This window comes from Rhipicephalus microplus, chromosome X (genome assembly GCF_043290135.1).
Source record: "Rhipicephalus microplus isolate Deutch F79 chromosome X, USDA_Rmic, whole genome shotgun sequence".
Taxonomy (NCBI): domain Eukaryota; kingdom Metazoa; phylum Arthropoda; class Arachnida; order Ixodida; family Ixodidae; genus Rhipicephalus; species Rhipicephalus microplus.
In genome coordinates, this window is record NC_134710.1 from 329,416,472 (window position 1) to 329,440,773 (window position 24,302).

At 43.3% G+C, this 24,302-nt stretch overlaps 2 protein-coding genes across 3 annotated transcripts; one reads left to right on the plus strand and one right to left on the minus strand.

The window, feature by feature from the left end:
* Window positions 1–106: 106 nt before the first annotated feature.
* Window positions 107–6,522, plus strand: Fbw5 (F-box and WD repeat domain containing 5). Of its 2 annotated transcripts, none has more exons than XM_037413635.2 (2): window positions 107–295; window positions 4,825–6,522. In XM_037413635.2, exon 2 carries the CDS (start codon window positions 4,876–4,878, stop codon window positions 6,490–6,492), a length of 1,617 nt encoding a protein of 538 aa, XP_037269532.1. In that variant the 5' UTR covers window positions 107–295; window positions 4,825–4,875; the 3' UTR covers window positions 6,493–6,522. The 2 variants fall into 2 exon arrangements, with proteins under 2 accessions (XP_037269532.1, XP_037269533.1); XM_037413636.2 differs by lacking the exon at window positions 107–295 and adding an exon at window positions 1,038–1,061.
* Window positions 6,523–14,524: 8,002 nt separating this feature from the next.
* Window positions 14,525–22,981, minus strand: fax (failed axon connections). The gene is made up of 4 exons (XM_037413634.2): window positions 22,569–22,981; window positions 21,038–21,373; window positions 17,767–17,904; window positions 14,525–16,072 (listed from the first exon to the last, which is right to left on the minus strand). The coding sequence occupies exons 1-4, from the start codon at window positions 22,854–22,856 to the stop codon at window positions 15,698–15,700; spliced, it is 1,137 nt and encodes a 378-aa protein (XP_037269531.1). The 5' UTR covers window positions 22,857–22,981; the 3' UTR covers window positions 14,525–15,697.
* Window positions 22,982–24,302: the final 1,321 nt, after the last annotated feature.

Here is a 24,302-nt window from a genome sequence, read left to right on the forward strand (position 1 = left end):
GATTTATTTTATAAATTGATGTTACCCCAAAATAGCCGTTACGAACTTGCTTTTTGTTTATTTATTTTTTTGTGCGTGAAGACGACGACGGCACCATCTTACGGCACTTGCGTGACTCGCGAGCTTGCCAGGAGCTCATGAGCTTGCTCTCGCGCAGAACGGGCTGAACGGGTGCAGGTGCATGCGCCCGAGTCCATGGCTAAGTACCTAGTACTCTAAATCGTTAACCACTTTTTCTAAACACAGTCCATGGCTGCAGCCATCGTCGAGACAGCCGAGGTTCTGACGCCTGGAGGTACGATTTATTGGGTAGATGCGGCCTTTCTCTAGCGCTGGGTGGCTAGAGTGACGACTGAGTAGCGGAGCTGCGAGGACTATGCCAGGATTGAGAGCCGAAACTTCGCGAGTAGCGACCTTCACCCCGACGGACGCGATGTTTTGTAAGCGAACTGCGTGATGAGGGATTTCCGTTAACGGTCGGATGTGTTGTAGCTTTTGAGATACCCAGCACAAATGCTTGAACTCGAGGTTGGTCTCTTGGCGTTGCGGTTGTGATGTTTTTTTTTGGCTTCAGCCATCCCGTCTCGTGCCCTGTGCGATGCCGATTTGCCTAGGAAGCGCTCGAGCTATGTGCATACCTCGCGTTGCCGCTAGAACTTACGTTAGGTCGGTTATCGTTGCAAATTAATTTTAAAACGTGTCTTTCTTATGTATTTCGGCAATAACGAACTATTTCAGCTCGTATTGTACCGTTTGCGATGTATTTTTTGCTGTCGGAAGAGTATGTTCAGATACGGCGCGTTGACGCTAGAAGTCTCGTTTGAACTCTAATTAGCGTTGTACATCGTGTGGTAAATTTATTTCATTACTTTTGTGCCCTATGCGATGTTCAACCTGTCGGTCAAACATTCTAGCTGTTGAGGTACGACTGGGTAGTTTCCGCGCAAACGTGACTTCCCGCGCAAACGGCAGAAGTCACGTTTGGTCGCTTTTCGTTGGACATCTTCTGTGAATTGGGGCGTTTTCTACTTTGCGCGTGTAATATAAACCGTATAGTTCTTGTAAGTGATCTTTTTTTGGCATTACTGAGCTATTTCAGCCTGCGTTGCGCGATGTTCGATTCGTTTGCGGCCGGAATTAAGCATTCTAGCTGCCCCTCGTAGACCCGTTAAAACACTTCACGTTGCGTACTTTCAGTTAAGCGTGGTTTTATAGACTATGTTGGCAGTAACAAAATATTCCAGCCTTTGTTGTACCCCGTGCGTTTGCTCCGAGAAGCTTTGTAACTCTTCAAACAACTCGCGTTATCCGGATAGATGCCTGTGCTATGTTCACTTAGCGTGGCTAATCTTTTACGAAATATATATTTCGGCATTAACAAACTAGTTCGTCCTGTGTCGCACCCTGTGCAATATTCAATTTGTTGTCAGTCAGTTGTAGCTACTAATTCGCATGGACGCTAGTAGTCGCATTCGACGCAAATTGGCTTGTAGCGTAGCGTTGAAAACAAACGAGGACAAGATGAGATAGTGCCTGCGTTCGTTTGTTGTCTGATCTTGTTTTCCACGCCATGCTACAAGCCAACTTACGATGAGCCAAATAACCTTGTAACGTTTGATTCTTGTTAGTGGTCACTCTCTCTTTTTTTTAAATTTGCGAATATTTTGTGTGTTCTACTTTCTGCTATGTTCAACTAGTTTGTGGTTGGAAACGTTGCAGGTTTTTATGCACCGTGTAAATGCTGAGAGTCAACGTTTGACCACTCCACATTGCACGTCTTTGTAATTGCGGTGTTTTGAACTTACCACATATGATGCAAAATGCAGTGGTCTGTTTTGCATTAACAAGCTATTTCAGCCTATGCTTTTCTTGGTGCAATGTTTGATTAGTTTGCTGTCCGAAGCATTTTAATTGTTTCCTCCTGTAGATGCGAGAAATCGTGTTCGATCACAGTGCATTCTCTGTATTGAAGTAAACATGGTTTTTTTTTTTTTGTTTCTTTTGAGAGCAACTAGCTACAGTGAAAAGCTATAATTCTAACTGGAAGACTGTTAGAATTAAGTGGATTTCGAATTGGTTGGTGGGTGCTAGATTGAACAGACATTGCACCGCACTGCGCTTGCAGAACGCGGAGAAGCCACCTCTGTAATCGTTCTTGTGAAGTTTGCAGCAGGTTATTTAGAAAATTAATTTCACATAGCTCTAATAGCAAACGTAATCAGTCTCTGATACTTTAGAAACAAGTCCCGATATGGATTCATGTGAGCAGAGAGCCCTAATGTCAAAATATATGATGTTATTTATGCTGCAAAACATTTACGTAGTAGAGGTAATGCAATCGAAATTACAACTAATTAGCAGTTTGAATTGGCTTGCGTTTCTTCTGTCGCAACTTCACGAGTGTCATTTACAGTTTGCCCAAGTGCTCCAGTGCAGCGTTACAAGTCTCATCTGCTGAGAAATGTTGCTGTTTCGTTGTTTTGCATCTCTAGTAAACTTGCATTGGTTTAATTTTGTAGCACATTATGACCATTGCAGACAGACTTCTGCGAGGAGCGTTGAAAGTCGGGGGACTTTCAGTTCAAAATAACCATTGTGGATACCGATGCGTTCAAGTCATCGGAAGTTTTCCCCCATAGAAATAAACAAGGCTGTGCTGGGATGAGGGATTCAGCTTGAATTAATGAGCTTTCATTATATTTGAGCGCTTGGTGCATCTAGTGCAGTGTTTGTTTGCTGTGAGAATCATTGTTTGTTCAGATACTTCACGTAGAATCAAGTAGTTTGGTCCGTCTGCATTGTGCATCTGGTATAAAACAGTCTTTAGGGACCTACTTGGTAACGAATTGTTTCACTGTTGTACCCTGTGCATTGTTTGGTTCATTTGTTATTAAAAGCATTTTAGATGTTAAAATATCCCACTTAGACACTAGAAGTGCTGTTCTTTAACTGTTACGCATTTTGTATGCAACAGCTGTCTAGTCTATTTTCACACTGCTAAAGTATTTGACTGTTTGCTGAACATATTATATCTAGTGCAAAGCTAAAAAACATGAAAAAGGCAGAGGAAAAACAGAGGAACGCGGAATTATCAACGGTTCATTGCGGAGCAAGGCAAGAGGCGATACACAGTTGGTAGTTTGACACTTCTCTGTCTCTTCCCTCTGTTTAATTGGCAGCTTTCGTATTGACATGTTCTCATCACACTTTCATGTCAGAGTTTCATACAATAATACCTAGAGAGGAATCTGGTGCTGCGATCCATGGGAATTATGGGAAGTACAGGCGTCAGATTGGATAGGGTTAGCTCGTGAACTGTCTACAGACTTTTTTTCTAGTTTCAGTTCCGTTATTCGCACAGTGCAAATAGTGGGGTGTGGTGAAAAGCACTGAAGCAGCGCCATTGTTTTTCAAAGAGGCTTAAGACCACTAGGTCTGTAGTTTTGCTGCGACGAAGCTTTAAGAGTTTTATTTGACAGTTTAAACAAAGCGTTGTCCACTAGCCGCTGTGCGTAAATGTAGTGTCTCATGACAGTGCAGAATATCGCTAGTTTTTTTTCACGAGCATGTCTTGCCTAAACTCGTTTTAAATTGACTGCAAAACGATGATGAAGTTAAATAGACGCATCATCACGCTTCGCTGACTCAACTTCACAACAAACCAGAAGTGCGTTGGGGGCAGACCACTTGGACAGACGCACCTAGCATCGCGGAAGATGAAACGTTAAGTGTTTCTCACTCAATGTTGTACTGTAATTTACATTAATAGATAATGCGTACTTTCCAGAGAAGAACAAGCATGCTTTAAGTGTAAAAAATAATGAAATCTTGATGCCAAATCTTGTACACAATGGCAGAGCAACGCATACCATGATGGTTAAATTTGCCCAGGTTTCACTTTTGCTGCCTTGACATGAAAACTTTTTGCAATAAAGTTTTAGTACATATAAATGAAGCAAGTTTCAATTAAATATAAGTTCAAATGACTTCGTTTTATACTCTGAAAAAAAGTGTCGCGAATCTCAAGAACGTAATCTATCCTAAGCAGATCTGAAGCCTGTATTTCCTATAATTCCCATTTGGGTACAAGCACTGCTGAAGGAGCTCGTGTAGACACTAGTGCCAGATTCCCTTCTAGGTATTATTGTATGAAACTCTATGCTTTCATGTCAATGCATATACATTGAAAGTTTTCTTGATTTCTAGCCTTGCTGGCAATAAACCTTAGGTAGTCCGGCACTCTTCTTCTGTTTTCGTGTTTTTAGCTTTGCGCAGGAATTAATATGTTCGGCATACTCGAGCACCAACTCGCCCAAGAACAAGTTCTTCAGTATTTAAGTCTGTTTTACCCTGTACTGTATTCACACATGCTTTTAACTACAGTTCACTCAACTGTACGATCCGTATACTGTTCGCTCACCAAAGTTTCAAAACGGTATTTACCGGAGCTATAGCCGGATACAACTTGAGATATTCAAAGAGGCTCTGCCCCGACTGCAGAAGCACAACAGCTATTGCCTCCATGACTGAACCGCTCATCCAATCAGCAATGTTCTCTGTAGGCTGGGTCATCGGCTGTCTGGCTCATGATGTCAGTCTGGAGTGTGCGCCTCTTAGTGCAAGCTTATGTGTATCCATCTGCCTTTGAGGAGGAAATACCATAGACTGCTAATCGACTATAGTTGGTTCATAGCTAGTGGATCGCGCAGTGGTAGAGTTTTGGCGCCATTTTTCAATGCCCTTGTGTATCTTCTCTTTGTCCCTCATTTGCAGTTTCACTGCTCAAACCAGTGTTAAACCAAGTTTCTTTTCCATGTTGCGCAGGTTAAGCGAGTGTTGAAAGACGTGGTGTGAATTCTCTACTGCACTTCGAACATGTGGGAGTCGCTGCCTTACTCGTTGCTCCTGCGCGTCCTGTCTCACCTTCCGGCGAAAGACATATGCCGATGTGGCTGCGTATGTGTATCCTGGTCAATTGCTGCTGATGATGAGTTGCTGTGGCGGAGGAAGTTCCAGCTGGACTGGAAGGTTGACCCGAGTGTTCCCATTGTAAAGGGTGCCCTATGGAAATCGGAATATCGTCGCCTGTACTATGAAGCACCTCTAGTTGAATCTGAAGTACTGCTTGACCACAGTCATCAGGTCCTGCATGTAAGCTTCGCACACGATGGCACTTCTTTTGCCAGTTGCTCTAAAGATGGCCATGTGAAGCTCTGGAGTGCCTCATATCCAGCTTCAGTCATTCATTCGAGGAATATGCGTGACCTGAGCTGGAACTATACGCAGTTCTCGCAGTTCAATGAATCTGACACACTGCTGCTTGTGTCTGGCGTACACTTTGGAACTCATACAGCTTCTGGGGAGATTGCAGTTTTCAATCTGAAGGAAGGCTTTGTCCTGCAATGCAGAGTTCTCAACAAGCCCTATGATATCTTTGGCACGTGGTACACTGACCACTACCTCCTCTCTGGAAGGTTGTTTTTTCTTGGTCATATGATATCCTGCTCAGCCATCTGGTTGAATAAGGCGTGGCAGGAGAGCGAGTCGGAAAAGGAGCCCATTGTCAAACCGATGTTCAAGTTTTTCAATATTAACGCCAGCTCAGTGCGCACTATTCTAGTTGCCAACTGTGAGCAGCCAAGCAGTAGTGGTAATTCAGTGCCTGTAGTGCCTGACCCATGTTCATCCCAAGATGATGACGACACAGATGAAGACAGTGCTGATCTTGATAGCCCCTTGGACCCTCGTGAGAAATTGCTCATTTTCACCACTGGTACTTTGACCTACGCACCACATCAAGTGGGCTTCAAGCGCATCGAGCCTTTCCCGTTTGCTAATCCTGAAGAACCGCCGACGTTGCTACAGCGCATTGCCCAGCGGGAGGAAGAAAGGCGCTATCCACCGGATCCGTACGGACAGTATTTTGATGACATTGATCATCTTGTGGATTTACACGGTCACATTATTGGCATGGGGCTTTCACCTGACCACCGATTTCTGTATGTAAACAGCAGGCCTTGGCCTAAAGGCTATGTTATCGAGGAGCCACTTGCACCACCTCCGATTGCACAAGAAATTGACATCCATGTCATAGACCTGACCACCATGAAAGAAGTTGGCAAGTTGTTTCGTTCCCATCGTGCATACACTCCTAACGACGAGTGCTTTTTCATCTTCCTTGATGTGAGTGACCAGTATGTGGCTAGTGGTGCCGAAGATAAGAAGGGCTACTTGTGGGACCGCCACTACTCTGCCTGCTTGGCCACGCTTCCCCACAGCGATGTCGTGAATGCTGTGGCTTTTAATCCCAAGGATCCTCAGATGCTAGTGACTGCAAGTGACGATTTCTCACTCAAAGTGTGGAGGTCACGAGCAAAAGTTCGGGAACTTCAGCTGCCTCCTGGAGACTACCACATGGAGCAAGCAGAGCCAAGCAAGTTCTTTGACCGAGCTGGGCCTAGTGGTTCATCAAAGGGGTGCGACACTGCTTGAAAAATAAATGTTCTGTGTTGGAATTCACAACTTGATTTAATGTATTTTTTTTAATGCAAAGCATTTCTTTGCATACTGCAGACACTACTTATTAATCTAGCCGGCTACGTCTGAGTGTTCTTGTAATCACCCCTTTCACTTGGGGTATACCAAATTTACATTAGAGGGTAAGAGGATTTGACGAAAATGTCTGGCTGTTCACGAAATGAATGTGAAAATTCTATTTTGTTCATTGCCAAACCCTTAGAGCATAGCCGTATACCATAGGCCACTGTTTAAGAGTATGCGCCACAGGTGATCGACAGTTTATACCCAGGTGGTGAAAATGGACATTGGTAGTGTAAATCCGAGAGTGTTGAGAAAAACTGGCGTTAACGCCGACCCAAAAAATATGTTATGGTCCCAGCAGGAATCACACCCAAGCATTCTGTGTGGCAATCGAGTATTCCACAGAGCCACTTCAGGTCTCTGAACTCCTTTGAAAAAAGGTCCTATACTGGTGTAATTTTGGTGGAACATCAATTGTGGTTGTAGAGCTGCAAATATAATTTTATAAAGATTACACATGTACTCCAATGATACAGACCTCCCACTGTGTTAGTGTCAATTGTACTCGAGCAGCATCCACTGAAGTTGGTCTACATAGCACTATCCAGGGCTACCATTCTCGCAAGCACTACATTTCAGCTTGTCGCCTCTGGTGTTCGCAATACCCTTGTTGCTCTTGGCATCGTTATGCAACTGTACACAACTAGTTATATAAAACATAGGCGACTGTTCAACTTGCATGCTAGTGCATATGGTATTTGTACATATGTTTAGCATATTTTGTAATGTCTAGTTCAAAAAAATTTCACCAGTCTCCTTCCCTCTGCATGTTTCACATGGGGTCGATTCCCATGTTATTTGGGATCCATAGGCATGTGCACAGGGAAGGAGAGGCAGGCACCTCCTAATCAACTAATAGGGGGTGCAAAGTTAGCCCTACATATTGGAATAATAGGGAGCGGGGTTGCTGCGATTAACATCCCCCCCCTTTGAAGGGGAACCCTGTACACGCCTATGGTGGGCTCTGCCAAATTCGAAGATCGTGTTAACAGTTATTTATGCTAAAATAGTCAACGTAAATATTGTCCTGTAGTGTCTTAGCTGTCAGATAAGTTTCTGCTTGTTACTCATGTAACGGAGCAAGTACAGACTATTCAAAAACACCCCAGCACTTTAATATAAGCATCACTCTTTCGCCTGTTTACTGGTTACTAAGAGTGACAAGTACTTTTCTCTAGAAAAGTGACCTTTAAATAATGCAAGAAAGGAATGAGAATCAATGATGTGAATAGTTTACAGTGCTTAAAATTTAAATGAAATGGCCAGATAATATGGCAGCCAGCATGTTTTCGTTCCACCAGTGAGTGATTACTTGGGTTGCAAATAATGTTACCATGAGGAACCAAGATTCTTGCTCTCAATGAATGCCAAAATGAGCTAGCTGTTTTCCTAGCACTTGACATGGGTGCACTAGACATAATGCAGGCCAGCTTTGACGCTTTAATTTCCAAGCAGTGTACTTGCTTTTTCCGCACTGTAAAATGTAACGGGCAGTAGTAGTATAGCTAGATTCTTTCTTTGGGGGTGGGGTGGGAGGGGTTCGAATTATTCTCATTCCCTGGCAATGCCATTTGTAACAGAACCTATACAATATCAAACATTCTGTTGGCTAATGCCCTCATTAAAAGGACATACTGAATGTAAACTCTCTCTCATCAGCTGTCCTTTCTTTTGTATTGCCTTTAAATTATATTTTGAGTAAGCTGGCCGACTAACTACATCAGGGTACTGCTGTTAACCAGCTACACATCCGTACACTGAAAACATGGGCGAGTGGGAGGTACTGAATTTGGCATTCATAATTGCAAAAGACCTGCATATATTGCAGCCTTGAGTTCAGGGCAACCAGTCGCAGTGGCTTAATGACTAGGCATGAGGTTGTGGGTTTGATAGGCGGCTGCAGTGGCTACATATCTATTACATTGTAAAAAATGTTTTATAATCCATCTCATAATGACATAACCCCCCTCCTTTCATCTTTTTAGAGCATAAGCTTTTATGAGCTCACAACCATTTTATTGGCGATGTCCGTCACAGCTGTTGCAACCAGAGAGAAATTTATTTTGACGGAAGCCGGAATTAAACCAAGGCATTCTGCCTAGCAGACAAGTATTGTACCTCAGAGTCCTGTCAGTGCTTGAAGCTTAATCAGATAACGAGCCTGTACAATCATCATGTGTGGCAAGGAATCACTTTAATATAATACGGCGTGGCTGGAGAGTTGAATTGCACCAGGTTTCACGAGTGAATTTGCACGAGTGGGTGGTTCAAAGCTCCCCACCAATCGCAAGGGGCTCAGCCACAATTCTTCATTAGTGTCATCATCATCTGCCTCATTAATGACAAATTATGTATCTGCTTGGGTGCATGTATTACCTAACAAACATTCAGTCGGTACTTACAACTGTACTTATAGTATGTTATTCCTTAAGTGAATTGAAATCTTGCTCTATGAAGGCCTCCAGTTAATGCAGTGACTGTGCTAGGTGTTCATAACAGTCCTGTCGTTTTATGCTTTTATCTTGCCGGGAAGCTATCATGATACTAAAGCTTCTTAAAATGTGGATGGCTTATTGATTTATCTGTAGCAGTATAATAGTTTTAGAAACTGACTATAATTAAATTTTGTTTTCTTTTGTGAAAACTACAGTACGACTGTATGGCACACCAGAAAATAAAAGTTTCTGCATTTTGTTGCCACGAGGACTTAACCAGTAACCGCAAGCTCAACAGCGTAACACTACCGCGACAAGTAAAAATGAAATATGTAGACACAGCAGCTATAGAACAAGTTTCCGCATGCATGAGGTTGCAGCAATGTCGGACTGCCTTCATTTTGCCAAATAGTACTATTCTCATAACATTATTATTACAAAAGCTCCTCCAGCAGAATGCACGGAATCCTCTCTGGACAGCCAACTATATTCTGTATCGAGCATACAAGTTTTGGGCATCCTAAGGATACGGGGCACTGCAATTCTGACATAGATGGCTTGCACTGGCATCACTAAAACAGCCATGCCGGAGCACCAACATGGTGGGATGTGGTCATAGTAGTGTCATCAGTATGTCACGTGCAGGTTCTTTCATTCTTCATGCTCAGCCACTTAATATAACATTCCAGCAATGTATATCACGCCGAAGCTAGTTAAATACCTCGTGATACTGCCTTGACATCGTCTAATCCACCATTGTTGGAGCTATGTTATGCATCCATGACGTCACACTCGAGCCACCTATACTAGAAGTATGACTTTCTTGTTACGAATATTTTTTACTTGGGTGGAGTAAACACTAAGTATTTAGAAGGAGGAAAGTATAATTTCATTGCCCACGCCCAATTTTAAAGCTTTCAGAATGAAAAAAAACATTAGCGTTTGTAGAAATATCAGCAGCCTTGGGAGCATTACATCCCCTAGGGACACATGAAAAATATATGAATATATCTCAGCGGGCATCTACACGCTCCACAGCCACCTTGATTATCCACAACAAAAGCAACGAGATTGAGATAAGGTGGTCTGACAAGAAGGTAAAATCTCTGCAACGTTCATTCATGTGGAGCTATGACTGAATTGGTAAGAAATATGAATGAAGCTTGACCAAGAATATCTTGACAACCTACGATTTGCTGATGGCTACTCTTCTGCAGCGATAGCGATAAATTACAAAGAATAACTGAACATCTAAACTGAAGTGTCATAGTACGGCTTAATATATGTGCACTGAAGTTCAAGATAATGTGCTGTAACCTGGCACTAAGGCAGGCACCAACCTCTGTAGGCGACACCAGAGTATCCCTACCATAGTCATTTAGTAACAGAGGAGCCTACTTGTGAAAAGGAAATTCATGGAACAAAAAGGATGGGATGGTTCACATACAGTAAGCATTCCCAACTCATGCTAGGCAAGTTGCTGGTGTCCCTAAAGCAAAAAGTGCACAATCATTGCATATTAGCAGTTCTCACATGAAGGGGACAAACTTGAAGGATACAAAGAAACTAGAGGAAAAGTTCGGGAACATGTAGCATATGAAATAGAGTGGATAATGACAGGCATAATTAAAGAAAAGTGTAAATTGAAGTTATTTTTCTTTGTTAGACACAACATTAATGAAAATTAAGAGACAATGATGCCAAGAAAAGTGTAGGGATGTTATTAGGAGTATTAGAAGTGAATAAGGAAAAGTGAAGGAAAAGATAACTTGCTGCCGGCAGGGACCAAACCTACGGCATAAGGAAAAGGATCAGGAGACCATAAAATGTGTCAAAAAATGAACGAGTAGTAGCCTATATTCTAGCCAAGAATCAGTGAAAGTAACACGTCAGGGCTAGTCACATAAAGTGTTGATATTATGGCAAGTTAGAGCAATGGAATGAATACCAAGAGAAGGAAAGTGCAGCCAAGGACACCAGTGATTTAGACGAAGTGATGAAATTCAGAAGCTTGCAAGGATAAAATTGAATCGGCTTGCACAAGGTAAGGTAAATTTGATCATTGGAAGAGGCCTTCGTCCTGCGCTGGAGATAAACAAGGCAACAGAAAATAATGACTATGCAAGTACCTCTATATACCACCCACTATCGACACAGTTGCGAGGGGGGTGATCTGCCTCCAAGCAACTCTGGGTATATAATTCCTTGCAACCATTGAGCCAGAAAGTGGGAGGGGGGGGGGGGTCAATTCACATTTTTCTTTTAGCTGAGTGGAAGTTAGGGGTGCAGGTTATATGCAAGAAAATACGATACATGATGCAGCAGGCTAAAACAGTGGTGCAGCAGTATACATGTAGCACAAGATTGGCATTGTACTTAAGTGCTCATGGTTTGAAATGTAACACCAAAATTTTTTTTGTTAAAGGGGTATTGACACCTTTTTCAGAGGAGAGTTTACTCTGCTATACAAGTCCCTAGTATACAGAGACTGCTCTAAGCAAGTGTGACACTTACCAATTGCCGATAACATACTTTTTACTTTGATATTAAAGTGAATTCTCTTGCGCCGCATTTACTTACATCGACACAGGCTACAGTACTAATCCTGGCGACTTCACACGGCACTCTGGCTATTTGTGATGACGTCAAGCACCAAAACACAAAATATGGCAGCTTGTGTATCGCTTTCTCGATCGTCTGCTCGCACCGTGCGGCTGCTGACCGGCTCCGCATTGTTGTGGCCCTCAGCCGCAACAGTTGCCACTCGTGTGGCACACAGCAAAAAAAGCAGACGACCGAAGAAGTGACGCCCGAACGAGGATACGCTACAAAAACTTGCATGCGCACATACGACTGCCTGGTGGTGCTGCTCATTTCACGTCGCGACGTCAGCGTACAGTAGGAACTGAAACTAGGTTCTAACAGCGTGCTGTAGTTAATTTTTTAGAGCACACTCATGGTTACTGGTTCATTTCCTACGCTCTCAGCGGCGTGACCTATAATTTGGCACAAAAAAAAATATAAGTGAGAAATTTCAGGTCAGTACCTCTTTAAGACTGCTATATGCAATTGCTCATGATAACCACATTATGTCACTACAAATGTAGCACTAAAGGTGATGTTGGCTTTATTTTAAAGGTTCCAGTCGAAATCATACCAGCATAGCACAAACTGGAGGTGGTGGCAACGAAAGTACATGCATTATGTGAATTGATCGCATGTTGCAATCCATGTGTGCTGCAAAATAGCATGCAATTGAGCACATAGTAAGCCTACTGTATGTTGCTGTCGCAACTTGATAAGAGTGATTAGTGGCCAAAGTGTCGTGCTGCCAAGCTTGAGGTGATGGGTTCAATTCTAGGCCATGGTGGCCACAGGAGACAAAATGCAAAAAACATTCGGGTACATCCTTATCGGTGGACGTAAAACAAGTGATAAGAGCCAGGTCAAAAGTAGTGCATGTTTCACATAATGAAATTGTAGTTCTGGCATGTAGAACCTCGGAATGAAACTTTTTATGCTGGCTAAATGGCATTCTTATAATGGCAGCATAGTATAAAGGACAAAGTGATACTCTAGTTTCTCCCGAGCACCTCGTGTAAGCAATTAGCACAAGAGTTTGCAGTTACTTTATTCATATTGCAGGTCACTTTGTTACACCAATTTGCCACACCAGCTTTTTCATTGGCTGGCCTATCAAGATTCTTATTGATGACCACCCATGGAATCTTGCAGCTGTATTTTGGAAAATCACGAGATATACACTTATTCATGGCATCTTGATGCTGGCTTTGGGGGCCATGACACGGTCACCCAACAACAGCGAAAAATAGCAGTAGAGCCTTCATTGTGCCTACACATATATAAAAAATCGGCTGTAATAGAAAAATGTTTCATTGCTAATTAACACGAAGTCGCCAGCTACCTATAAACCCTGTCCCCCGCTAGCAACTGCCATCTTGCCATGCCATATTTTACATCACTTGTGGAGCAAGTCCGTAGTCACCTACAACAGTTCAACTACTGTATATCAATGTCAAGTTGAAATAGCCCGTTTTGCACATGTAGCTGACTACATGCAAAATCGTTTGCCGGAACGCAGACACTTGCACAGCAAGCAGCTTGTTACATCATGGCTAACGAGTGCACCAGTGTTGCCCTACTTATTAATGCCACTTTCATGTTTATAAAAATTTTCAATTATGAATTAGTTGCTTGACTAAATGCACTAAATGTTTGCCAGCTTGTTTGTAAACACACAAGAATTACCCTAAATAAATATTATCGAAAATTGGGCATCACAACTCCTTTAACAGGGCCATCCATGCCTATGACATGAATAAAGGTATTGGGAAATTAAAACGGTAGAAAACAAGGCCTCTAACCTCATTTCCAGTTTGTCACACTACATAGTGTACAGCATTGACCATATTCAGAAAAAAACATCTAACAAACAGTTCATTTCACCTAATTTCTAGTGTATCAATAGGATGAACATGTGGATTACTATGGCATGAATTGGGGAAAAAAGAATGAAGTTCATTACTTCTAGTAATCATGAATAGATGTCCCCAAGTTTGAAGGAGCCTACACATGGTTCACCGAGAATCAGACTTGCATGCACTCAATTTTCATTAACCACTGAAGTATACAAAAGAGAAAAGTGCAATGTTTAAAATGTGTAAACGACACCAATTCACGCACAAGTCTGTTTAAAAGCAATAGTTCTTGGCAGCATTGGCACAGTGCCAGAATGATGTAGCTTGCGGATGCAGCCTATATCTAGCCCAAGTGATAGCGAACATTCTATGGCATAGCATTTGCTATGGCATAGCAGTTTGCGCTGCACTTCGTAAGTACAGCCCTATTCTACATCAACATTCTAAACTTGTGCACACATGCATCAGTTGCACATCACACCATAGGCTTTGCAGTAGTGCAGTCTAGCTAGAGATTGCCAACATGAAAGGATAATTTTTACTCCCACCTAACCATTTCTAGAGGTCTTTTTAACAGATGCAAAGACGACCTATACATAAATCAATCAGTCGTGCATCAGCAAATCTGGGTACTTTATGAGAAACAATGTAGTGTTGGCCTGTGCAGGAGCCGTTTCAGCTTGGATCTGCCAGTTTTTGCAGTATTCTACAGTAGACAGAAGGTTAGGTGGGCAGATGAGATTTAAGAAGTTTGCGGGTATAAATTGGCAGCAGCAAGCACAGGACTGAGTCAACTGGCGGAACATGGGAGAGGCCTTTGTCCTGCAGTGGACGTAGTCAGGCTGATGATGATGAAGCATTCTTAACCAGCAACACTGTACAGAGCTATTCTGCACAGGTCTGAACTAAAGCAGTAGCTCAGTATAAGCCAATACACCAAAGCTACTCAAAACAGAATTAGTCTATTAATAAAAGAAGGCATTTAAGCACAGTCTTGCTCCAAATAGAATTATGAAAGAAACCATAAATTAATCCACAAAGACCCATAAATTCATCCACAAACTTTAATCTGTGTTGTCTCATTTTTACAAATTTCCACATCAAAGGGGAAACAGGAAGGGAAGGAAGGTAAAGTAAAAAGGCATTACAAAAACTGCCATAAAAAAGTATAAAGCTGCGGGCATGTACAATAATGCGACCATGCACACATTGACAGTTGAAAAAATTGAATTAAAAGGGACATACAAAGAATGTTGATCAGGCTGAAAATTTGTTCACACAAATGGTCGAGCAAAAACGCCATAAAAACTTTTGCTGTAAACACTCACATGAGATCTACAGTATGCTATATATGAATACAATAACAGCATGTATGCAAAAAGATGGCAAGACAACCGTCAAAAATTTCCTTGAGCAATTCCGCATCTAAACAGATCTACCAGCGCAAAAAAAGACAAGTTGTAGAGAAGAAACACACACACAGCACTGCGTGCGTTTCTTCTCTAAAAGTTCTTTCCGTTGCGCTGATAGATCTGTCTAAATAATCATGAACAACTCGCCCAAGCAGCAGTTTTAGCGAAGTCGGCATCTAGACCTCAAGGTGAACTCAAGTAGCAGGAACAAAAACAGATCTCTACAACAGAAACGAGCATATAGTTACATGTGTACACAGAATTTAAAAACGAAAGGATGTACGACAGATGAAAAATACACCAAGAGCAAATTTACAACTTTGATATAATATAATATGCATTGCTTTGAGTATGTAGTGGATCATGAGTATAAGATGTCTTCAGCTCCTCGATCTGACCAGCCCTCCAAACAAAAACGCATGAAAGTTGGCCACCCATGCACAAAAAAAAGAGGAACAAAAATTTCAAATGCACTGCTGCCCCTTTCCCTCATGACTTGCTCGTAAAAGCTCTTAATGCCCTGTGCAACGAGCTCCCTGTATAATACTTTCTAGCTCTGTGCACATTGCTAAAAACCACACACTGCATCAACTCCACGGGATTTCCCTTCGCCTCCAAACTCCCCCCAAAAAACGAAGAACTGCTCTCCATTAAAGAAGCATGAAAATGCGAGATCCCTTATGCTTCGCTGCACAATGAGATGAAAACGACCCTTCTTGAGGTCTCGTTAAGAACGGAACTATTACCCCCCCACCCCCCAAACCCTTGGAACGGAAAAATGACTAAAGCCTTTCTCCAGTGCCGAAACTGCTCACTCCTTGACCTCCGTGATGGTCTTAGTAACAACCTCCTCGACAACTTCCTTTTTGATAACCTCTTCCTTCTTGACCTCGTCAACAGTAGCTTCAGGTTTTTTGACAGCATCCTCGGCAGGAGGAGTCTTCTCGTCAGCAGCTGGGGCAGACTCGTCGGCAGCCTTTTTGGGCTCCTCCTCTGGTGCCTTTTTGGGCAGATGCGTGTTGAGCTCCAGGGTCTTGCAGATCTCGTCCCAGTCAGCCCAATAGCGCTCCTTCATGCGCTCCACGAATGCTAGCAGATTAGCACATTCCTGCTCCATGAACTCCAGGAGACCACCGAAGGGCACGTACACAAACTGGCAGAGGTGGGCAAAGGCCACACAGTCGAGCTGCGCAGAAGACAAGATTGTGAGCACAGTACTGCAGCAACGACTTCAGATTTGTTTACGTTAGTCCCAACACTGCAGAAGCTGCACTTACTTTCCACAAGGGCTTGTGGTCAAAAAGCTAGAATTAAGGAGGCTACCTCCAAAGCATGCTCAGTCAACTGGTCATGTTCAGTTCAAGCAGGTATTAACTTCTCTGCCCACAGATGAAGTACTTCCCGATTGTTCCAGTTATACGTTGACACTATTAAAGTGCACAGTACCAATTCATAAAGAAGTTTTGTTTTCCCCACCATTAGCGCCAAAGTTCAAAAGCACTGCCCACCCTCCCCCCCCCCCCCCCCCCCCAAACACACAACAAAGCAATTTCACAAGGACACCTGTTTACACATTCATGCATATACAGTCTACTCGCATTAACTCGAAGGGACCTCCGAATTTTGTTTGAATTATCAAGAAGTTCGAATGATCAGAAGTTCTCATATACTACCTCTGGGCAAAGTGATGCATTGACTGTGTCACATTTAAATTGTTTAAAGGTGTTTTTACACCCTAACTGCACCAAATGAACAGCAAATATTAAAGGTGTAAGAGTTTATTTTATTGGCCATTTATTACTGATCAGACCTTTTACAGAAATGAATTGCCTACTACTTTGCTATGTGTACCTTCAGCACAAAGCTCTCTATACCAGTTGAGAAGCATCATAATTTACCATGCATGTGCTTCACTTATAGCATTTGTTTAGTGGCAAAGTAGTTTTCCTTGAAGGCCTGAGGGGCTCATATTTTTTATTTTTAGGCTATTAGGATTATACCAGCGCACACATATTTAAATAGTAGAAGGAAACCCACAGACAATTTCCGGTATAGAACCAGAAAAAAATGTGAATTAACCAATTGACAGAGTTTGAATGAAAAGGCTTTTAAAATACATTGAAAAAACAGAAGGCCAATCAAAAAATGGAATTCTGTTTGAATTAACCGAGTATGAATGATCAGAGTTTAGTTGATATGTGGGGCTTAACGTCCCAAAACCACCATATGAATATGAGAGACACCGTAGTGGAGGGCTCTGAAATTTTCACCACCTTGGGTTCTTCAACGAGCGCCCAAATCTGAACGATCAGTTTGAATTATCGAGAGCCTACTGTATGCTTAATGTGCAGCTAAAATTTTAACTAGAATGCCGAACCGAGAAAGTTGATGCTGTCAGTGTAAAAAAAAAAAATTGCACATGCTGCTGCATCGAAATATGTAGAAAAGCAACATCTTTGCAAAGTTGCCACTCCCAGTGACACCTTGTCGAGAACTAGGCTAGCCAACTACAAGCCCATGGCTAAAGCAGTTTCTTTTAGCCGTTGGGAGATTCCCTTTGTTCGAGGACACTTTAAAGCCAGAAAATTGGAAAAGTAGGCTATTAATGGGAAAAGGACCACACGGAAAAGAGCCAAGGCTGAAATTTTACCTTAGCAAGGCATTTTGCATGTTTTACAATTACATGCCTCCTGTAATGTTACAAGTTCCTATTAAATTGTGTTCACTCAAGTCAGATACAACAAAAGCTTTAGTAGAACATTCCAAAGTGCAGGATCAACTGACGATTGCCTTTGTTCTGTGCAACAAAGACATCTGCCTTATTTCAGGCAAAATTTTAAATTTACATATAAGCATAGGCAGAACAACTTCACGTCTTACCAAGTGAGGCTCTGTGCCAAAGAAGAACTGTTTGGTGCCCAAATACTGTGACAGGTGTTTAAGATCTTCCTTCCCAAATTCCAAGATCTCCTCTGTTGTGTGACGGCCCAGGCCATGGCCAATGGTCTGCTGCACATTCTGCACACAACAAATAAGATAAATGAAAAAAAAAAATTGAAAAGACTGCAATAGGCCAACAAGTTCTACTGGACAGATATATTCACACCTAAATGTATCCCAAGGATGTGCAAGCGTTATGAAACTGCAACAAAATAAACATGTAAAATTTTTAATTTTAGAAAGGTGCACATACACGTAATAAAGCTGCTCATCTACCCTTATCAAAATAACGTATTTCTAGGGGCCATCACTAAGTAGTGGCAACCTGATGTGGTTGCATCAGTCATGCTAAAGCATGAGCACTAATCCACATTGCAAAGGGACATAATGATAAGGAGGACTAGGCCAAGCTGGTGGCAAGGCCAGGTACTTGCATTTTCCATTTGAAAGGCACAGGACTAATGAACTAACTTTAAAGAATATTAACAGCAGTCGTCTCCAAATTTAACCAGTATGATGGTAACCAAAGAGACAACCATAAATGCTATGAAAATATGCGCTGGCAGGCATGAAGCTAGCAATTTAGTGGGATAATGTACAGTACAATCCACTGTTAGGGGGAACACACGAGTGCATGGCCGGTGGTTCGCGGGGCGCCAACTGATGGCGAGATTTGGAAACGCGGAGCGTGCGAGCTGAATTGCAAGGGCGGTACTTGCCCGCATCGTCCGCTACTTCCCCGCCCTACGTTCGGCGCGCGCCAACGACAAGATCGCCATGCTCGCTTCATCGACGATCGATTTCCATGTTTGTTATCAAAAGCGGCTGGCTGGTTCGAACAGCGTTTGGAAAGCTTCCAATTTGCTTAAGCTTACGTTTGGAAAGCAAAAACACCGGGCTACGCGAGTGATGGGTTGCGTTATCATTTTCACAGAGTTCCACAGCTGGGGGCGTATTTACTCGTTGATCGCATCTTGGGCAGAGCTAGTTTTTAGAAGCGGCATAGCTAGAGTACCCGAGGACGAAAGGCTTCGAATAGTCGAGCTGTACACCAAAGAATAGAGCCAGCATGCTGTCACTTCTATCGCGAAAAGGCCACTTTCTCGTCGCCAGCGCAATCATCAGCATTACGAAAAAATTTTCAGTGCCTAGTTCTGTAATTCGTAGTCCTATTTTGCTTACACAGATCTGCATTTTATTTTGTGTTTCGAGGCTGCAGATCTGGCCTCACACGACCCGTCTGTCACAAAGGTTTTAAAATTTGTTTACTCCGTAGTGTTCTACGTACGTAGTTTTTCAGCACGCGTATTGGTGAAACGTAATGATTCTCGGAAAAGTGAATGCTATCGCATATTTCAAATAAGGAGCTTCTAGCGTTTTCGCTTCAACGAAGAAAACGAAATGTATCGCAAGTTATAACATTTGCTGGATACTGCAATCCACAATAATTATATAATTTTGTGTCTCGCTGTATGGAATACATAAAAGTATTTTCAAACACGTGTTTAACGTTTTTTTGAAATACTATATGCACATGGCTTTTTTTTTTTTCATATCGCATGAATTCTGAAACTGGATGCTGTGACCATGAATGGAATCGCAACAAAGCTGCCAAGAAAGCACAACAAACAGCCCCCTTTTTTTTCTGCACGCCGCTTAGCCGGGGAGGAGCAGCGAAAGTGGTAGGGGCATGAATCGCATCGCGGAAAAGCGAACGTGATATCCAGCGCACTGCAAGTGCCGGAGCGGAAAGTAGCAGACGAAGCGCGGCAAGCCCCACCCATTCGCGTCTATGCGCATGCGCTGTGTTTGTAAATCTCGCCACCAGTTTGCGCCACGCTGGCCGCCAGCCACGCGTTGCCGTGTTCCCTCCAAGAGTGGACCATACTGTACATTCAAACAATTTCGCGAAATCAAGAGTTGAATGAAAGCTTCTGGTCAGGAATGCTCATAGTCAAAGAAAAAAGGTAGACACTGACCGAATACAAAAATAACTAAAATAAGGCTGTGTCAGCTCTCTTATAGGGGCCACAACTGGGCTAGTGCAATGTCCTTGCTACTGAAAAAAAGTAACCTCACGACTTCATCTGAAGTCATTATTAATCCAAACTACCGACTACATGCTGAAACACAATGATGGCATCCTTTTTTTTGTTTGTGCGAGCTGCTTGCGCCATCTATTTGCGCATACTTTTGTCCCCTTTTTTCAGTGAACAAAGCCCCTGTACGAGAGCTAAAATGTTTTTTTTTACCCCTTGTGTATGTGGCGAGAGCTTTCTTTCATTTACCTTTGACCATGAACAATCGCACATTTGCCACACTGCATAGCAGCGAAAGAAAGGTTTCACCGGAGCTACTGTCTTTCCATTCATAGTTTTACAATTTCGAATAGACCTTATGATCTACCGGGAATTTATTTAAGCAAGCATTGCTGCTCTGAAAAAAAGTAAGACGAGACACTGCATAAGGGATGCAACAAACTTTTCAGCAAAGAATCAAAAGGACACCTTGTGATGTTCTTCATCTGCATGTCTTGTCTCTGAACAAGATAGCAGGGAAACAAAAAATGGTCATCAGTTTTACACCACAAAAAAAAAAAAAAAACGAATTTTCCACCATATGCAAAAGCAGGAATGATAAACACACGAAGCTACACATGCAAACAAAAAGATTTGTCTTGCAAAATATTATAGAGATCTCCCTTCCTTGTGGCTATTGCTACATCAGCCACACTGGCTATTGTGTCAACGGTCACCTTACAAAACTAGAGTCCAATTAAGGGCACTTTAGACAGCCACCCAGCAGTGCACTGCTTCCGAGGTTGCACGATAAATATACAAAAGTGTGCGCATCGAGGAAATAAAGAAATTTAACTCGTTTCCAAAGAAATCATTACAGGTTGGTGATGAAATTCATTTAATGGCTCTTGATCAGATTCCCATGCAGGATAAACAAAAAACAGTACTAGAGGTCTTGCTCATGTATCTAGACACATGTATCTGACCACACAGGCCTACAGCATTTACGCCTCAATCGAAAATGCAGCCGGGATTCAATCCCACGACCCGGGGGTCAGCAGCAGGGTACCTTAGCCACAAGACCACCGCGACGGGGCACAATGTGCAGGTGATACCTCTTAGAGCGAGATATCTTGGAAGCACTTTCTGACCAGAACAGCACAAGAATATTGCACTGAAAGTACCAAACTTACGCTTTTAAAAGCAAGCTTGAAAAAGAACTGCAGGACGCCTTTAGGCAACTTTGAGTTGAGCATGCGCTTGACATCCATCTGGGCTGCCTTGAGAAACTGGCCAGGGTGACGATAACGCCAGCAGCGAGACACCCAGCCTGTGTGGTTATTGAGCATAGATGAGAAGGCGTGAGAGATGTTGCGCTCCTCTGTGGTTAGGCCGGCATCCAGATCTTTGCCAAAAAACTGGCTCAGTTGCTTGATGATGATGTCAGAATCTGCTATCTCCTCGCCGTTGAGCTCCACAAACGGGAGTTGACCTTTCTTCGATTTAAACTTGAGCTTGTGGTCCACATTCTGTAAAAGTGCAAGGTGGCATTCAGTAACGAAAAGAAGCAACATGCCACCGAGCTGCTCCTCAACGTGGAAGAATTTCAGCGGGCATGGTGAAAAGTGCACAGGACCGCTAGGTGTACAACAGTAGACCCAGTGGCCCTTGGCAACTGATCTGCAGAGGGCACCCCTGATGGTCTGTTCAGGTTTACCCTATGCACAAGTAAAAAAGTGGCTAACAAAAAAAGAGGAGAAATATGGGCAGTCCTGCACCTTATTTTCACTTTTTTCTTGCATATAGCTTTGAAGGCTTACATAACGCAGCATTACGCGTTAGCTTCGTCAAGGACTATACTATCGAAGAAAACGTTTTTTTTTTCGTAATTATTTCACCATTCTTAACCCAAGTGCTACAAAGCCCCTGCGTATCAGAAAAGTGACTAACAAAAAAAACACTGCACTATATATAATGTGTAACGCTCTTATGAATGACGCGGGACGAGGTTAATCATGTAAAGCCATCGCAATCATTCATATCCACGCTACTCTAAACATGAGAGGGCACGCCACGAATGAGTCATGCACCAGCAAGCCGCGGCTATTTAACATACATTAAGCACACCGCTTATAAGAATACGGTTCAGCTTGTCGAACTTGTCTCCGTGAAGAGGCAGAGCGACGCATGGTGTGCAGAACGCCAAATCGCGGTTGATAAACCACATTTAAGTGAATCAATCGGATCTACAGCAGTGTCAGAAGGAATATACAGTAAGCATACAGGTTCTTCCAAGAAAACTAGCTAACGTTCGCAGAGTTCTAATCTAGTCGGAGTAACCAAACGTACTTTCTAATATCTGCGGTTAATTCGGAGCTGGTCAGATTTTTTTTTTTCATCGACCGACTTCGGCGTACGGATTGACCGGCAAAGGCGGGGCAGTACGCCGAACACCCCGCGGTCCGAACTTGCCCACATGCGTTATGTTTTCAGCTAGATCGATTGAATCGCCGTTGTACTGAGTAACAATGAAAAAGAAGGATTAAAGTGCAGCGTTCGGCGAGCGTGAAAGCGGTCACCGAACGCTATTCCCTGTCACGCATCGGCCATGACAACACGCACTGACAGCTCCTAAGCCTAACACCGCGTCACACCAAGCCGGCCGACGCAATCCCAGCAGTGGGCAAATTTGAAACGAACGGCGCGCTGCGAAGACGAGCTCACCTCATACTTCACTTGTGTCATGCGCAGCCAAGTCTCAACTTTCAAACAGAAAGGCGAGATTCCGGGCAAAGTTGGACAGCGAGTGAACTGGTAGAGATAGACTACATCTTTATCGTAATCCGTCTTGTGAACGCTGGGCTTGTTTGCCGGCGCCGAAGCGGCGGTCGTGGTGGCGTCGGACGTCGGGCTGGCGGCTGTCTCCTGTGTGACTGGAGTTTCTGCCGGCTTTTCGGCCTTCGCCGGGGGTGCGGTACCTGCAGAGTTCTCGGTCTCGCTAGGGCTCGTCATGGCTGGAAGAACTCCGCGGCAGGGAAACAGCGACGACGGGAGACCGGCGCAAAATGGCGCAGAGCAGCAACCCAAGCTTCACGTACTGCCTGACAGGCGGTCGATGATTGGCCAACGCCTGGGCAGCCTGGGAGGGGGCGCTTTATACGCGGCTCGGCGCATGACGTCATGCGGTCTGCGATGGATGAGTTCGATAGCGGACGTGACGTTCTCATTGCTGCCCTCCCTGACAGCTCTCCTCGGATAGTGTGTTCCGCTGGAACCGGCGACGCGTTATCCAAAGCGCGCTGATACGGGCGCGTAAGGGCGTCCCTCGCTCATGATGTCACGCTACTTCCCTTCGGAAGTACGATAAATGCTGACTCATCATCGAGTAAGCCATCACAGAGAATATTTCTTCAGCGTAATATCTGCGAAAAACTGTAGCCATGAGCAATTCATTCTGCCCGCTAAGTGCACAGATTACCCAAGTCCCAGAAAATACTAATGAAATAAGAAACAATAGCGGACGACATAAATTCCGTTCCTATCTAGTGAACAGTCATAAAGCTGCGATAGGAGCTTTACAGCCAGCCTTTCTATGTAGAGCTTCATTTACGCTTAGATATGAACGTAACATTTAACCTACTAAATAACACTGTAGACGACAGGGGGCCAAACAGGCTGCATTGAACAAGCGCTTTTTGTTTATTTATTTTTGTTCTTGCTACGTACACCTATGACTACCTTGGCGATGTTGCACCTTCCTACCTCTTCCTCCCAATGTCTAATTTATCTGTGACCTCAGCTGCCGCAGTGCTACACTACTCCACACTGAAGAGTGCATCAGACTTTGCACAATGTCAACTGTGGGATTTCATCAAACTCGCACTGATTGACGTTTTACTCCATGACATTCGTGGACGGGCTACAATTGCAACATTGAAGTCATGCAGTAGTCAATGGCAGATATCCTGCTTTTACAAACTTCGCGCCTTAATTCACCCTTTTTCAAGAAATAAAATTAACAAAGAAATCAAGAATATGGAACGCCAAGCTTTGAGTCAGTGTTCATCACTGCCCATGCGTCATAAGCGATCCTCTTGGCTACCACGTTATGCCTACGGAAATCGCATAATGTACCCAACCAACGCTGTCTCTACGTAGCCTATCATAAAACTTTATATGTAGTACGATAGCCCATTACAACTGTTCAGTGCAACAACAATACATTTCGAGGGTACATTTTGAATTTCCGCATTTATCGAAACTAGAACAAGAGGCCCGGTGTCCACCCCCTGTGTACACACATGTGTGCAATGTGCTAATCGTGCTAAAATACTTGAAAGCCCCCCTAGAAATTAATTAGAACAACCAATCAAGCCAATGAAAGTATAGGGGACGTCACTTGTAGTGATTGGGGCTTAAATGTGAAGAAATTAAGGTGGGCGAAAGGATGGCTTGCCG